Source organism: Lepidothrix coronata, unplaced genomic scaffold, assembly GCF_001604755.1.
Source record: "Lepidothrix coronata isolate B3197 unplaced genomic scaffold, Lepidothrix_coronata-1.0 Scaffold14, whole genome shotgun sequence".
NCBI classification, from domain to species: Eukaryota; Metazoa; Chordata; class Aves; order Passeriformes; family Pipridae; genus Lepidothrix; species Lepidothrix coronata.
The window spans coordinates 5056660-5074042 of record NW_016690194.1 but is presented as its reverse complement, the minus strand read 5'-3'; the positions used below and the strand labels follow the sequence as shown (position 1 = coordinate 5074042).

At 38.5% G+C, this 17383-nt stretch overlaps 1 protein-coding gene across 1 annotated transcript in view; it reads left to right on the top strand.

The window, feature by feature from the left end:
• Positions 1–17383, top strand: part of SLC28A3 (solute carrier family 28 member 3) — a 34711-nt gene that overhangs the window by 10505 nt on the left and 6823 nt on the right. Inside the window, exons 4-13 of the mRNA XM_017806057.1 lie at positions 1335–1426; positions 2829–3018; positions 4915–5059; positions 6417–6530; positions 7980–8057; positions 13631–13711; positions 13952–14032; positions 14716–14841; positions 15137–15267; positions 16058–16226. Of these exons, the coding sequence (XP_017661546.1) occupies positions 1335–1426; positions 2829–3018; positions 4915–5059; positions 6417–6530; positions 7980–8057; positions 13631–13711; positions 13952–14032; positions 14716–14841; positions 15137–15267; positions 16058–16226 (1207 nt within the window). The remainder of the gene's footprint in view (positions 1–1334; positions 1427–2828; positions 3019–4914; positions 5060–6416; positions 6531–7979; positions 8058–13630; positions 13712–13951; positions 14033–14715; positions 14842–15136; positions 15268–16057; positions 16227–17383) is intronic.

The window sequence follows — 17383 nt, the reverse complement described above, 5'->3', positions numbered from 1 at the left end:
TTTCATAAAGTAATTGGCTTTTTCATGCCTCTATCTCTCATTTCTCCTTTTTTTCTTTTTCTGTTGTGTCTAACCTCTCTGCTGAGATTGGATAGATAACCTAATGTTCTTATAAGTTAAAAAAAAAAAGATGCTGTGATTTGTGAAGCAACAGGAATTCTCAGAACTAAACTTGAAACATCAAAAGCAATCACAATTTCTGAGAGATTGTATAACACTTTTACTGCTGAAGGCAAGTGTTCCTGCTCTATTGTTTTGAATGCTGATATGAATTAAATTAATATTACTTATTTCACCCAAAATTAATTTAAATTTAATCAATTTTCTTTTAAGTGCAGAAAAGAAGGGTATTTTTGAATTTTGGTATGCATCTAACTCGAACTGCATCTAGTTTCAAAACAAGTAGAGTCTGGATAATTAGTATTTCTAAATATAATGTTGTTTTTATAGAATGAGGGTGTGAGACACTGCTTCAGAGATGTCTTTCTAAAGCAGTACCTCTGAGATGACAAAGGTACAGCTGTGATTTCTTTTTCAGCTTGCACAATATGAGGATGTTTATGTAGGTAGCTACAGCTTTCGTAACTGAAATACATCTGTATCATCAGCATACTTATAATTGGAAATCTGTGTTGAATTAACTCCATTAACTGCTATTTCTCTAAATTTCAACCTCCTTCATGAAATCACTCTGTGTTACCTTTACTGAGGTGAGGAAATAAAGAAAGTGAAACACATAATAGTTGGAAGAACTGATACTAGAGCAGGATGTTCAAATATAACATAATTTTAACTTCCATGAGCTGATGAGGTGTAAAGTTAATGTAATTCACAACCAAATTTTCAAAAATCCAGAAACATCTATGCCCACTGTAATAAGGTTTTGGGTGGATATTGGTTATTTTACACAAAAAATGCAGCCTTAGGCCTTCACAGTTGTGCCAACCCTACTGCTCCACATAGTAGTGCTGGGCCAGTTGTATTAACAGACTTCATGGGTCTATTAATGGGCCCAGAATCTGTACCTACCTTAACAGACCCCTTCACAGAACTGCTGCACATCAGGGGCTAGTGGAACTGGCCTGCTGACTTTGGCCTATTGTAATTAACGTATTGTCCAGCTAGATTTCTGCCATATTTTCTTTTTTATTTGTCCAACATCAATCCAAAGAAGTCTCGCTCAAAGGGCACAATTTTATTTGGCACCTGGGGAGCCAAATTTAACCGTTAACAAGTTCCAACTGCAGTGGAGAAATTTTGACCAACTTAACCCAATTTTCTTCAGCAAAAGCTTACATTTTCTGTTCTTCATTATTTTTTTCCTATTTTTCTAGGCAATTAGAAAAGAACTATGATAAAATCTGTGAATTTTACAAGAAACATAAAATCAGAATTCACTATGTGATCTATGGAATTTTAATGACAGGTACAGTATATATTACACTCAGCGTTGCTGAAGTTTTATTTATATGCCTGCATGAGATTATAGGTTGTGCTTGTCTTCTATGTGACACAAAAAACTCTTGTCTGTCTTTAAAAACACATTTCAAAGGAATTAAAAGTGCATTTAGTACCAGAAAAAAACTACCGATCGCAAAACTTCCTCTCATTTCGAAACAAAACCCACAAATCTTGCTAAACTGCTCCTCTGGCATGTTTCTACTCTGACTAACAATTATGTTTGTGATAGCAGGATAGTTCAGTCTTTATGTCTACTCCACTGCCAGCTGCCTCCAAAATTACAGTTTCAGGAACTTGCCCAAAACTATGAAATCACATTAAAGAAAAGAGTCAGGCACCAAACAGGACTAAACTTAAGTCAGTAGGAGTTTTCTTTTCTGACCCATATCACTCAATATCCACAAAAAATGTTTTTCAGAGGAAATGTGTTTATGACAGCATGCACTGAAGAATCATTCAGATATTCTTCTTTCTGTCTTTCCTAATTAGCCAGTAGGTTGGTTTGTTTCACCAAGTTTGTTTTTGTGATTTTCTTACTACTACCACTGAGAACATATAGAACTGAAACACATTGGTGAGGTAGGCACCAGCATACCAGAAAGTGGTTATAAAAGCACTGTTTGCATGCTGTCTTCATAACATCAGCTTTTCTTGCTTTGTCATAGTACAGGCATGTCATGGCTCAAGAGAACAAGTGGGTGCTAAGGATATGTCAGGGTTACATATAGTAATTACACAAAAAAACAACTTGCCTTACAAAAATAAGTAGTCTTTCTTCCTTATTTACCATAGACAAAATCAAATTGTTATTTACAAGAACTGAATATTTCTGTGGCCAGCATGTATCAGCAATGAGACTGCCAAATGGCAAATAATTTCACAGCTTTTTTTAAGAAGTAAACTACTTTTAAGCTTCACTTTTAAGCCTTAATTCAGAGGGCCATCAAAGCAGTCAATTTACATATTTCCAGGGGTTTTTTTCTAGTTTTATTGGATACACTCATTCTCTTATGAAAGAAGGAATGAGACTCATGCTCTTAATTCACAGGTTTTACACAGGAAAAAGAGGTTCCGTGTTTTTCTTTGTATTTAATTTTCTCAAGTGGTTAACATGTTTGATATGAACTCGGCCAAAGCATATAACCTTCTTTAACAGAATGAAAGCCATCTTTCATATTGTGAGCATACTACATCACCATTTACAAAAGCAAAATTTTTCAGTATGTCGGCAAAGAGTCAGAAAAGCACTGAAAAGATCAACACGGGCCTGACTTTAATCACATCCTATAAATTTAAGATTTGATCCTTATGATTTGTTTTTTAAAAGACCAACCTAACGGATATGTATATTCTTGTTTCTGTGACAGCATACCTGGCAATACTTATTGCAGCCTGCAGCTTGAAATTTCAGAGAGCCTTGCCACTCTTTATCATCACTGTTGTGGTCACATTCTTCATCTGCTGGGATTTTTTAATAGCTAAGTATGAAGACAAAATTACTGTATTCTTTTCCCCTGGAGAAAGATATCTGAAAAAACAGTGGTTTTGGCTGAAATGGTAAATATTAATTACTTTCTATTTTTGTAGAAAAACAATGCATTAGTCAAGTTACTCCTATAGTTTTATTTCAACTTACACCCACAGGGAGATGGGTCAATCATACAAATTTCAATAAGATCACAGAATAATTCATATTTTCCAGTATATAGATATCAGACACACCTTTAAGTTTGAAATGCAGTAGCTAGGTATCGAAAATCTTGACATAAAGTGTACAAAAATACCAAAGATTAAGATAGGACAAGTTTGTAGTTGGGAGAGAATACATTCACAGAAGTTCAGGTATGTTGCATTCACTCTGCAGGCCAGAAAGTGCCTCACTGTCATTTGTTCAGAGAACTGTTAGGTTCACAAAACCCTTAACTCTAACATATGCAGACTGCTAATGACTGGAGTGTGTTACCTAGTCACTGTTTTTCCATGTATCCCCATAACAATTTTTACTTGGCCTTCAGGAATCAAAACACGCCAGCCACAATCAGTGTCATAATAAGGTCATATAACCTTAATTTGGGATGGTAGACATTCATCTGTCAGATAAATGGTAGCTAATTCAATCTGGCAGATACTTATTTCAAGTATTCCTGAGCACGTATCAGGAATGTTGAAGTTATCCCTGGGAAATTGAGGAGCCAAAGGAGCCTTGTAGACTGAAGAAAAGACCACATGAAATATCATTAAAAAGGAAAAGCAAACTGGCCAGCTGCATTCTATTTCAGCTAGGTTACTTTCTACCTCAGAGAGAAAGAACTCTAAGGTGGAGTCATTCTCAGTTCAGGAAAATGTCCCATCTTATTCTTAAGATTTAAAAGTGGTTTTGCTCAGAAAGGTGCTATAAAGATTGTAATCCTTCTGTTCAGGAGTCACATTAGAGATCAGTCACAGAGACACACGTCCATTAGGCAGTCTGGCAGCCTCTTTGGGGGAAGGAGCAAAAGGAACAGGAGAGCCCCAGGTAGCAGATGGAACAAACTGGGGGCAGTAAGTGCTGTATTACCTGGGCTGCAATCCATATCATAGATTAAGTGCTTAACCATATTCCTCCAAGAGACAGAAAGTCTCTCAAGTGTAGAAAGTGCTATTCAGCTTTGCAATGGCCAAGCTATTTTGTGGAGTTAGTGTGCAACGTTTTTTAATCCAGGTCTAAAAATGGATTTTGGGTGTCCATTTCTGAAGTCAGTGGAAGCTAACTGTTAGACACAAGTAGCATTAAAAACTTTGGACTGTGTTTATTTCCCCTCTATATATGGGATGATGTATTTTGCTGCCTTTCAGGCTGTCGTTGTGGTAATTACCTTCAATAAATATGGTTTTGTGATAGTAGGGACCATAGAAACACTGAAACACGGATGTACACATGGCTCTCATCATTGTTTCTGATACAGCTTAACAGACTACATCTGTTACAGAGAAATAGACCATTTATAACCTGCTCCTCGATAGAGTGTTCTTCATAGACTTGCTAGTTAAATGGCACAGTGCAATTTGTCAAAACCACAGCCTGTCTTGCCCAGAGCTAAGGAAAGATTCAACAAAGGAAAGGAAGGAAGGGAAAAAAGAGGAGGATGGAGTGAGAGAGGAAGATAGCACACTTCGTTTAATAGAAATAATACTCAGACAAGAGTCACTCATGCTTTATTGGATTTTCCTCTGGGCTTTTACTCTGGCTTGAGGAACCCTATTGGAGGACACTTCTTTGGGATGCTACCAAGTGATGTTGTTGTTAGAGGTGCATCAGCAAAGGCATATTCCTGCTTGTGTAGAGCCATATGTTTCAGTCTACAACATTGCACAGAGAGTTCATTCACAAACAGAAATATAAGTGTTGTGGGTAGGGGAAGGGAAAGGAATATCTGGTCTTTTTCAGGATGTCATGATGCTTTTTTCCCCCAGGGTGTTGTGTGCAGCTCTTATTATAACTGTCATCTGCTGGCTCATCTTTGACACAATGAAACAGGGATCCCGCCAGCTAATCTCCTTTGGTGGGCTTGTGATGTATGTTCTCCTGCTGCTTATCTTTTCCAAATATCCAACCAGAGTGAGTATTTAGTCCATGTTGGCTCTTCTGGGATTTTTTTATTCAATGTCTCAAAACCCGTTCCCCTAACCGAGCACCAAGTTTAGTAAGAGTAACAGATGCTTATTAAAATTTAAGTAAAAATTTAGGCTTGCCCCATACCAAGTGATGTATTTAATTTCTGAGGCAAGTAATTTTGCTCTTGGTGAGCATGTGTGGGGCTGTACCAGCATCCGCCTCTCGTTGTTTTGGGAAGCTCCTGCCCATCTTTTATTCCAGCTCTGTTGCGGGTTGGAACACATTTGGTCCTGGAGAGGTAGGCCTTCTCCACATTTTCACCCACAGGAGCCTCACCACAGTCCTCTGGACATGACAGGTACTTATTTGAGGACACTAATTAACACAAATTGCATGGAACTGAAGATACGGTTGCCTTGTATACCTCTTAATCCCTCACAAGTTTGCTTCCCACTGCAAACTCAAAAACTGAGGCCAAGTGGAGGTCTTCACTTCTCACTCACCTGTTCCCAGAGGCTGGTCAATGCCATTTATTTTAATCTTCCATCAGAGGTGACCACTCTGTTCTGCTGTGGTATTACAAAGGGCTTAGTTCAGCCACCACAACTCCCACCTCAGCTTGTACTCCTGTGTGCATGCCTCACATACCAGTTCATGCTTTTGTTAGTCATATATCCACTGTCCAGGTCATGAAGTTTCACTGACACTTTCCACCCTTCTTGCATCAGTGCTGAGACTTCCTTAAAGGGTGAAGTCCTCTCAGCAAGGACTAATGAAACCGTCCTATTCTCTGCAACTGCTGCTATCTCCAGCTGAGGTGCAAACTACTCCAAATGCATTGTGCTCTCCCATGAGTCCTCATTGCACCTAATTGATTTGTATTATTCAAATACAATCTGAGTAAATTAGAATGCCATTTCAACTCCTTGTCTTGTAAATAATTTGACCAAATTTTCACAAACCGAAGATGTTTTCTGAGGCAGCAGAGCAGGAATCTTCAGTGTAGTGAACTGAAGGAAGGAACTATAGAGGAACTTATCACAGGCAGCCACAGTTTTTCTTACAACTGCCTTTATATGATGAATTACAATATAAGACTGAGTAGTTCTCAAGTATCAAAAGTCTTTTAAGCTGGTGAACAGAAACAGAGTTGAAATTACCAAGGACAAACCCTGTAACAAAATCTCCTTATTCTCTGTCCAGGTATGTGAAGATCCAAGTCCATTACAGCCTGGTTTAGCAGCTGCTCCTATGCTGCAGTATAGTCAGACAATCCCCTTGCCTTATTTTAATAAATGTCTGAAGTAAATTATTATTTATTTAAATGACAAACAGTTTCTTTATTTTTCTGTCTATCTAGGTTGCTTGGAGACCAGTACTTTCAGGAATAGGAATGCAGTTTATTCTTGGGCTTCTTATTCTGAGGACCAACGTGGGTTTTGATGTATTTAACTGGCTAGGCATTCAGATCCAGGTAAGCTATTGGGCAAAATCCTTACTTTTTTTACTGTAATTTTCTGTCTTGAGACTCTTACATAACAGTCAGTCTGTTCAAGGATCTGTTCCCTCCTGAATATTTTCTCCTCTTAAGGAAGACTGGGTTCTCAGAATGGTAATTGACTATCTGAATTCAACTTTCTCTTTTTTTTTGTCCAGTTAATACAAGACTGTGGGGGACAGGCTGATGAGTAATGGCCAGAATGACCCTATTTCTCAATGGATTTATCATCCTTGAAGTTAAAACTTGCATCCTTGAAACATAAAACCACTATTGTGCCAGGGCACTCATAGAAACTCTTTAGATGTGGCCCAACTCCAAAGCACCCTTGCAAATAAATGTGACATGCTGAAAAGCCTTGAAGTTTAAGGCAGAACCACTGTTGTCTTCAGAGTAGCAGCAGTCCTGGCATGAGGGACATTTCATAGTCCTCATGATATACAAGAAAATTAATTTAACTACGTACAGGTGGCAAAATCCACATCTGCAAGCAGAAAAATATCTCTAGAGAGTGGATGGGATCTGTGTGCAGGTATCCCTGCAGACATAAAGTTTTTTTAAAAAGCCTATTACTGTAAAGTAATGAATAAGCAATATCCAAAATGTAGATCAGAGAGTACCCACTGAAGGACATTCAGACTTTTCACCCCAGGGATACTATTCTCACAGCTGCTCTTCACAGGTAATTAAGCACATGTAAAACAATACAGTGCAGAATGTACTGTCTCTCTGTGGGAGCAAAGGCACAGGTCTGACGTCTGTCTAATCTGCAAGCAGTGGGAGTCATCTGGGTTTTGTCACCAGGTTCTCAGTCTCTAACTGAAGCAGTTCTGGTGCTCCCTTTCATTAACGTCATATGGCTTACGGTTGCTCCTGTCAGCACTCATTACCATAGCTGTTATAAACTGTACTTTAACTCCAGTTTAAACTGTATCATTAATGCATATGTTGACATCAGGAGTATAAAAACATAACACTGGATCTAAATTAAAAAGTAGATTTCTTTAGGTTAGCTATTAGGTACTCCTTCCAAAACTCATTACTTCAGCCATTAAATCTCTATTTTAAGCTGTATTATTTTTGCACTTACTTGCATGATGGAGCATAAAAATGCACCACAGTGTCGGGATGAAAAAATAAATGTTTCTTTTAGTTTACCTTATGGCCTCTATTGTGTTGGGTACTCAAGGAATTCGTGCCCTACACCCTTGCCATTTGCCTATATACCCTGAGGGAGACTGCACTCTTACTAGAGCAGGGCAGAGGCCCTCAATTCAGCCAGACACAGTCAATGAGGCCTGGATTCATATAGAGCACAAGCTCCTTGGACTTCACCAGATCTCTGCAAGACAGCTAGCGATATCTGCTTAGTTTTTGGCAGGTTCCAAGAGCTTATGGCTAATTTCCTTTGCTTTCTGTCCCTAGACTTTTCTGGAGTACTCTGACACAGGTGCCAAGTTTGTGTTTGGTGAAAAATATAAGGATCATTTCTTCGCTTTTAAGGTGAGACAGTTTTTATACACGCTGCATGTGGCAGATAGACAACAGAAAAAAGGAACAGTATAGCTGGGAAATAAATTTATTATATGTCTTGTGGTACCTGCATAGTCACCAGAGGAATCAGCTAAGAGGAAAATTGTTCCTTACTATGTGACGTTCTGAATAGAAAATTTGGGAAGCCCACAGGAAGCCTTTCATTTACTGCTATACACTGAGTTAGATAGCACTTATCTAGTCCAATTATAACAACATATATTGCATGTAGACAGAACCTTGGGGTATCTTTCTACAAGGAATAGCTTAAAAGGCTTTACCTGGCCACTGACAGAAATATTATCTCTGGCCTATCTTTCCCATCTCTCCATGAGTAAAAGTGCTATACCGTGCTATGTTGTCATCCTTAAATGCTGTGTAGAACAATGCCTTACAGACATTGCCCCCACAACAGTGGAAAGCCTTGATATATATTTATATATGCCTGGTAAAAGATAGAAGCTGTTCATGCATAACCAGGAAGAATTACATTACATTGTGCTATTATTACATTAGTAAGATCCCAGGGAGATTTCCCAGTTCTCTCCCTTAGAAGACCTTGCTGGGAAACTGCTGGAATACAGTTTGTATGCTCTGTGCTCTCTAATCTGCACCAGTATGCTTCCTGGTTTTGCTTCAAGAAGTATCCTATGCCATAATACCTGCTTAGGCTGGAATCAAAAACATATAAAGCAAAAATACCTCAAACCAACCCCAATAAAAAAACAAACAAAAAAACTCCCAAACAAACACAAGAAATTAATCAATACTTACTCACAGATCATTCTTTTGATGTTTCAGAGACCTGACCATGGGCTTACATGCCTTTCATCTTTTTTTCTTGAGGTGATATTCCAAACTAGATAATCTTCAAATTTAGTTCTTTCACTACTTGAGAACGAAGGTGCTATCTGTAGGCGCTATCTGTAGAAACACTAAAGAAGGTGCTATCAGTAAAATAGGTTGCTACTAAGAATAGTTGGAACATCTTAGTGGTGAAAAAGAAATGAAGAATTTCATCAATAAATATAAATTGTGTTTGAAGTTCAATATTTTTTGAAATACTAAAGTGAAACCTTTCATTTTACTTTCTAGGCTTGTCTCACCTTTACTCTATTGAGCACGCAAATAACAATTTGTGTTCCCAATTACATATTTTAGGGGCTAAATTATTTAATTCCCACCTCCCATGTTATTTTTCCTGTGGTTTTCGACAATGCCTTATAAATATGATTATATCAAGGTGATTTTTAGTGCCTCAGTGGTGATGTAAAATACTTTGCTGACTAAAGTCATAACTAGGGACCAGACAGCCAAAAGTTTGCTTCTGTGTATGCAAATATCCATCAGTCTTATTCTATGGTTCAAGCCAACAAAAGATGTGGAATATCTAGAAGAGGATAACAGGAACAAGCAAGTTCTTTTCACACTGAAAAACACCAAGAAAACAAAACTCATGAGTTGATTTTCAGAGCTGCATATGTCTAGGAATATATATATATGGTAAACAGAGTGGCAGACAAGTGCACAGCAGTACCAAAACATCCTCCATCTGCTCCTTCTGTAGAAAGGGAATTCTCTCTTCCAGTGACAGTGAGCGACAGCCAGCCTATTCTCTCTTGAAACACTTTTCATTTATTTACACATTAAGATGGTCCAAAGTGCTTTTTTTTACGTCTTTCAGCTATTTTGTGAGGTTTGCATGTTACTCTTGAGCTCTCCAAATCTTGCCACAAGATATTTCAAAGCATCCTTCAAAAAAGAAATGTCTCAGTATTGGCTTAACTCTTGAGAGAGTAGACAAGGGATAGGGCATGTCTTTGCAGAAAACCGTCAGAATCCAATTGTATCCATACTGCATCCTTAACAGTATGCAGGGACATATCAGTTTTTATTAACTTAGGTGGACATTGTTACCAGAGCAGACACAGCCCATATGTGCATATGCACACCCGTATGGGTGTTCAGGCCAGCACCACTAGAACCTTTGAGTACCTGGTTCTGAAAGCAGTAATTAGTCATAAATGCATGTATTCACATGTATAAACTGGGTTATTTTAAATGGATATTTGTGAATGCAGACACAGAGTTTCAGAGTTCTGAAAAAAAACCACACTTGCCCACATAACCAAGCACACCCAAGTACTTAAGCAGTTGGAAAAAACCCTCTTAGTATTAAGTCATCTATCCTGTTGACTATGAAAGGCAAAGTTTGCTTCGAGCAAGCAGGAAATAAACTTCCTTTCTGCACCAGGAGGATTATGGCTCCCTGAGAAAGGCTTTGCTTTGAAGGTCAAGTTTTAGGAGTGTATGAAAGCAGGATGTTCCTTAAACAACACTAGTAAGTTCTTCTTTTAAGGAAAATAAGAAAAAAGACGAACACCAAACCACAAATGGGAGGGGGATTTGAAAGCAGCCATCAGTTTTAACTCCCTGCTCTCCATGTAACATTCATTGTAATCATGATCTGGAAAGTAGTTCTTTAGTAAGGTCAAATCTTATTGCAGAATTGACAATAAACAGGAAATAATCCAGTTCATAAAACATACCGATTAAAGAATTTATTTTCTTAGAGGTTGTATTTTGGGAAGCATAAACTGCAACATTTGTAGGTCACATAAATGTAATTCTAAAGAGCTCTTTGATTACCATTCTCTATAGAAAGGCTGTGCGATTTTTCAGAGTGCTCATTAAATGTATTCATCCATTAAAACTTGACTATTTAAAGGTATGTAGTACGTATCAGGAGCTGTACATACTGAAGACTAAACTTCTACTTGAGTTTTTTCACAGCGAAAAATGCAATTGTAACATTTTAAGCATGCAGTTATAACTAAACTACAGGACCCATACAGAAACGTGCTAGACCTTTTGGAGGAGTTGGCTTCTGCTACAACTAAGGTCCATCTGACTTCCTGGTCATATTTTCTTTTTGCAGTTCTCTCCTCATTTTCTCTCAAAGTTGACAGCTGTCTCCACCTGCAGGTTGTAATGGCGTGTGTAGATGCAAATTAAATGTGAATTTTTTCATGGCAGAAGCAAGTGGAAGACAACCCCATCATGAGCCCCTGTTCAGAGTACTCATAACTTTGAGGTAGACTTCATGTTTTATAAAGACAAGTGCTTTATCCAGGAATGACTCCAACCACAAAACTGGAAAAGGGTGTTCTAATGTTCTCTAAAATATTTTCAGAGGAATGTGGAGAAGGCCAAAGGATGCCAGCTGTCACCCAGTGTTGGCAGAACATTGTGTTCTCTCCCCTTTCGCTGGAACAAAACCACAGCTCTCAAACTTGAGAGCTTTTGCTGTCCATTTAGCTTGAAAGATGGGAGGTCACTCACAATTTTTGCCATCAATCAACTAGAGAGAGTTGACCTTTGCCTATCTGCCCGCTGTTTCTCCAGACCCATTTCAATACACACATTGCATCAGTATACACACGTTGTGCCAGGATATGGATCTGGCTGGGAGTTAGATGCCTCTTTGGCTAGCACAGGCCTAGAAACAGTGAAGGGAAATGGCAGAAGAGAAAAGGCAAGGGAGAAAGATGTTACTTTTACTACACCAAACTTTCTGCTATTACTGCATGACAAACTATTCTGAGAGGATTGCAAAAAGGATCAGAGAATCAAACTAGAGAAAGGAGCCTTTTATTAACTTATTGAACAGCACAGTGATAGCGGTTAATTGCACTCCATCCTTTCAATGAAAGGTTCTGATCATCTAAATCTAGTTTCCAAAAATTTGTCAAGATTGTTGATAGTACCAACTCTCCTCTAGAAAGGCACAGCTTGTATTTACTGTGAAGTTCTGAAATAACAAAATTATTTGCTCTTTTTCGTTCTATTACTTGATTTTCGTTTAAATGCATTATGTCATTAGTGAACAAAAATGAAAGCTTCTTAGTCCTAGTGGTACTGTTCTAACTGTAACTAATCTGTTTTACTAATTTTGGATCTTTTGGGGGGATTTTTCTTCCTGCTGTATAGCAGCATAGCAGTGATGAGGTCCTGTAATATGAGTTTTATTCAGAATGAAAACCCAATACATTTAACAACCCATCAGACAGTGGGTTAGGCATTCATATGATTCTTTTGAGTTATATGTTGAAGGGAAACATTTTTCCTTCAGTCTCCAATGAAAGAGATTTATATTCACTTTTTGTATTTAGGAAGTATATACCTTTAAGCAGATTCTGTCTCTGTGTACAGTTAGAGAGTTCTTGAATATTCCACATTGGCATTATAATGAATAGTGTAAATACAACAGAATAAAAGAGGATTTTTCTATGATCTTTTATTGAAAGGCATCTACACAGGCTAAGGAAGCTGCCTTTGATTCTATGAAATCAAGTCAATTACAATTCCAATTGAAACCTCTTCAACTTTTGCTTACACAGCAATCTAAACTGTGTTTTTTAAAACACAGATATAGAGATGATGGTTGGGGTGGGGTGGGGTGATGGTTGATGAAAAACTCAGCATGACCTGGCAATGTGCACTCACACCCCAGAAGGTCAACTGAACCCTTGGCTTCATCAAAAGGAGCATGGCCAGTGTGTGGAGGTAGGTGATTCTCCCCATCTACTCTACTCTTGTGAATCCTCACTTGGAGTACTGCATTCATTTCTGGTGTCCCCAACATAAGAAGGACATGGAACTGTTGGAGCCAGTGGAGGGGAAAGTCATGAAGTTGATAAAAGGACTGGAGCACCTCCCCTACAAAGATAGGCGGAGAAAGTTGGGGCTGTTCTGCCTGGAGAAGAGAAGGTTACATGCAGATCTCACGACAACATTCTAGTATCTGAAGGGGAAAAACAAGGAAGATGAAGAGAGACTCTGTCAGGAACTGTAGTGATAGGACAAAGAGTAATGGGTACAATTTGAAAGAGGGGAAATTTAGGTTAGATAATATTAGGAAGAAATTTGTTACTGTGAGGGTAGTGAGATACTTTAACAGGTTGCTCAGGTAGGTTGCAAATGTTTCAACCCTGGCAGTGCTCAAAGCCAGGTTAGATAAGGCCTTGAGCAACCTGTTCTGGTGGGAGGTGTCCCTGCCCATGGGAGGGATGGTTGGGACTAGCCGATCTTTAAGTTACCTTCCAACTCTTAACATTCTACGATGCTATGAGAAGTAGAGCTCTGAATTCTACAGCACAGTACCATTTTACATATTTCTGTCAATGGTTTTCAAAATCGAATTTTTATATATCAAAGTCTTTGTAAATGCTATTGCCAAGTAATGCTTGGACTGACCTAAACATGGCTATAAACTAATGTATATCATGTTAAACCAGTTTCAAAACTATTGCAGCACTGTTAAAAAACTATGTAAATAAATGAAAATTAGTTAATTCCAGCACAAACAACAAGTCTAGAAGGTTAATAATTTTATGGCATATGTGTAAGCTAAATGACAAGTTTTCCATAACTGTAAGAACATTTTGAAAACATGACCCACTTTTTCAAAAATCAAATGGCCCACAGAATCAAGGAAAGGAAACCACTCTAAATGTGTTAATGATTTTGTGTCTCCAAATCAGGTACTGCCCATTGTGGTTTTCTTCAGCACAGTAATGTCTATTCTTTACCACATTGGATTCATGCAGTGGCTCATTGGAAAGGTATGAATTTTTGCCAGTAGGTACTCATTTGGCTACTGTGGGACACTTTTTGAACACATGCAGAGGAACTGTAGCATTGACCCTGGCCAAGCTGCGCAGGGGTAGACATGAAAAACAGTTGTTATCTTTAACCTGGAAATATCATAACATGTCTCAGAAGTCTTAGATTGATATGATTAACTCTAGAAATGCATGGAATAGGCAGATTAAATTTTTATTTCTTTTTTTCAATCATTTTAGGTTGGTTGGATTATGCACGTTTTCATGGGGACAACGCCTGTTGAGTCTCTGGTAGCTGCAGGTAACATATTTGTGGGACAGGTGAGTTGGAGTATAGAAAAAACATGATAACACAATATTATTGAAGGTAGTGAAATAGTGCTGCTCACTGAGCATCTGTGTATCAAAAAAAATTTCCTATGACTCCACTACAACAGTACTGATGGTTGATTACAAAATTCCAGTGTGTTAGTATGTTGGCAGTAGTGCAAAATGGAGTGGAATTTGGAAACCATATGTTTTCCCAACAGAAAGTCAAGCATAAATGTAGGTTATAGATGTCCATTAAAATGTCTACCAAGCTACGAAGGCTACGATAGCTCCAAGGCTATGAAGAAATAACAATTTTGGGTGGTTTTTTTTTAATTCAGAAGGCATGTGGGATGAAAAGTAGGCATGCAAGGCAGGCAAGGACAGGAGAGAAAGATGATGCAGAAAACTAGGATTCGGTGCTAGCAGTACAAGGCCTTAGCCATAAAAGCAGGAGGCAGCATCTAATAGACCACTTAAATAGGAAATCCATTAAACCCACATTTACAACACTGTCTGTCCCAGGGTTCAAAGTGAAGTAGAAAGATCACCAAGTAGCATCCAAGCCCAAAAGCAATATTAGCATGATATTTAGCAGTGGTTCATCGCTGCTCATTTTTCTGCCCTGATAATAAAATAAATTTATGGGCTTTTATTGGGAATTTCTGAATTTGATGCTTGTTTTTCACTTCCAGACAGAGTCTCCTCTCCTAGTGCGGCCCTACTTACCATACATCACCAAATCTGAACTCCATGCAGTCATGACAGCAGGATTCTCAACTATTGCTGGAAGCGTCTTAGGAGCATATATTTCTTTTGGGGTAAGACAGAGGAAAAGAACTGGAAAATATATGATTTGTCTGAAATCTTCTAAATATAGAAGTCCAGCTAAAAATGCTTTGAAAGTATCCCTGCATCATTCCCACTGGACTTTTTGTCCCTCTCTGAAGAAATTAATCACAAAAGTCCTGTCTTCTTTTCCTTATGAGCAATGTGAACTTTTTAATGAACCCTTGTAGAAAAATCATCTGAATGTCTGAAACTTTTAATTGCTTTCCTTCATGTTTGCACTTCATGTGGTTATCACAGAGTATTTTCTGTCACCTGGAATTCTAGGTTTCCTCCTCCCACCTACTGACTGCTTCTGTCATGTCAGCACCAGCATCATTAGCCACCTCCAAATTATTCTGGCCTGAAATTGAAAAGCCTCTGGTAACTCTGAGAAGTGGTCTACAAATGGCAAAAGGGTAAGCTGATCTAGGCTCTAGTTAATCCTAATATTAGTGCAAAAATGAGATTTGGAAAAATCACTGTTCACACATAAGCTTTAGGGGGACTATATGGTAGGTCTGCAAGCAATAAATTAATTACACACTAATATACTGCAAATGGTTGATTTGTGAATTCAGGTGTAGTGTGCCCAATGACAATGTAACACATGGAGGTGTCATATTCCGTCTGGACAGACAGTAAACTCTCCAAAGAAAGAGGGAAATGCCTACCTGAGGTGACCCACCAAGAGGTGTCACCACTTGTGACATTGCTATCTTTCTTTTGTAATTAATCTGTTAGTGCAAACATGCAAAAGCAAAGGTGGAGCAATCATTTCTGCAACATCAGCGAACTTGTTGCCGATCTGCAGGGAGACTTAACTGTCTTAAGAATGACAGGCAAAGCAAAAAGGCTTGTAAGAAGCTGTTCCTGAACAGCCCAGGCATCTTTGCAAGGGGTGCGTGTAAGAAGAGCAGTGACCACTCCCTCATCCTAGCAGTGCCACAGTATTAAGACCTGATCCATATCTTGCCCAACCCTGACCATGTCAGAGAATTCATCCTCAAGGCACCACAAACACATGCTTCAAGTGTCTGCCATGAAGATTGACAGCAAAAGCCTACTCCGTCTCATCATTGTTTTCCCTATGAGTGAACAGATAACTTTGGTACTAGACTTCTAACCAAGTGCACATACCCCTTAGTTCTATTATTTATTCTTTAATTGAAAAATGTTCATACTCTTGTTTTCTCTTCATTGACAAAGTGACTCAAAGAATCTGCTGGAAGCAGCCAGTCAGGGTGCCTCTACCTCCATCACACTGGTAGCAAACATAGCCGTGAATCTGATCTCCTTCCTTGCCTTGCTGACATTTATTGACTCAACCCTTTCTTGGCTGGGCAGCTTGTTTGACTATCCACAGCTGAACTTTGAGGTATGGTCTTCAGGTTCTTCATGCAACTCACATACACATATAATTTATCTTACTCAAAAAGCCTGTGTGGTTTTGTGATGGTTATTTTTCATTGTTGTATTGCTCTTTAATATGATCCAAACCCATATTTTATTTGTATGTACTGAAAGATGACTTAACAGTCAAAGTAAAATTATTGCCACGTAAGTATTTCTGTAGCTATTACTCTATGTATAGTTTCCCTCTTTGGTGTTCTTGCTAACCCTCATGGTATGTTTACACAGAGTACTAACACCTACCTCCTCTGACTTGACAATGCAGCAAATCTGTCAGGTACACACTGGACAAGCCATTAACATCTTCAGCTAAACATTAAAGTAACTTTAGCTTCAGAATCCCATCAAACCCTTAATGTTCATCAGGTTCACTTAGATGGGGACACTGGGACAAGGCTGGACTTGTCTGAACCCACATTTACTCAATACCACTTAGTTTTCAATACAATCTAAAACTGTATCCAAGTCGCTCAGCTGAGCAAGCAGTTTTCAAATAGGACTTCTGTTTTAACCTAGGTCAATATGTCATTTTTGACTCAATGCAACTATCTTGTTCCAATGGTTTTGGGCATTTTGTTTTGCAAGACTCTAATAGAAGCCCTGTGTTAAACATGGATATAACTTGTGATAAATGTGCTGCAGAAGTGAGTAGGCACTCATAACAAATGTGGCTTCATTAATATTAAGATAGTAACCTGCAGAGCTTTCACAGATATCTCACTGCACAGACACTTACAGTCAAGGAAAGGCTCTAGTATGCATGCCTAGCCCTCGTAAAAGGGCTGATATTTTATTAACTGCTGGATAGGGTAAGATTTGGACAGGTAGATAGTCCACAAGGATCTGAGTAGCACAGACATGATGCATTCAGCCATCCTTCCCTTTTGAGAGACATTAACCTCTAATCCTTTGAGGGCAGAGAAACCAGCCAGGAATAGGAACTGCTTAAAGACCTCTTTTACATTTGCTAAGGACTATCTGACCAAACCCTTTCACAGCTGGAGCTATTTTTGCTTGTATAAAAATAAGCTGTACTGCAAGATGGGATTTCTTTTTAAATTTGCATAACACTTTTAATGCCAGGAAAAAAATGGTACAGCTTTAACTGTGTCAGATGCACAG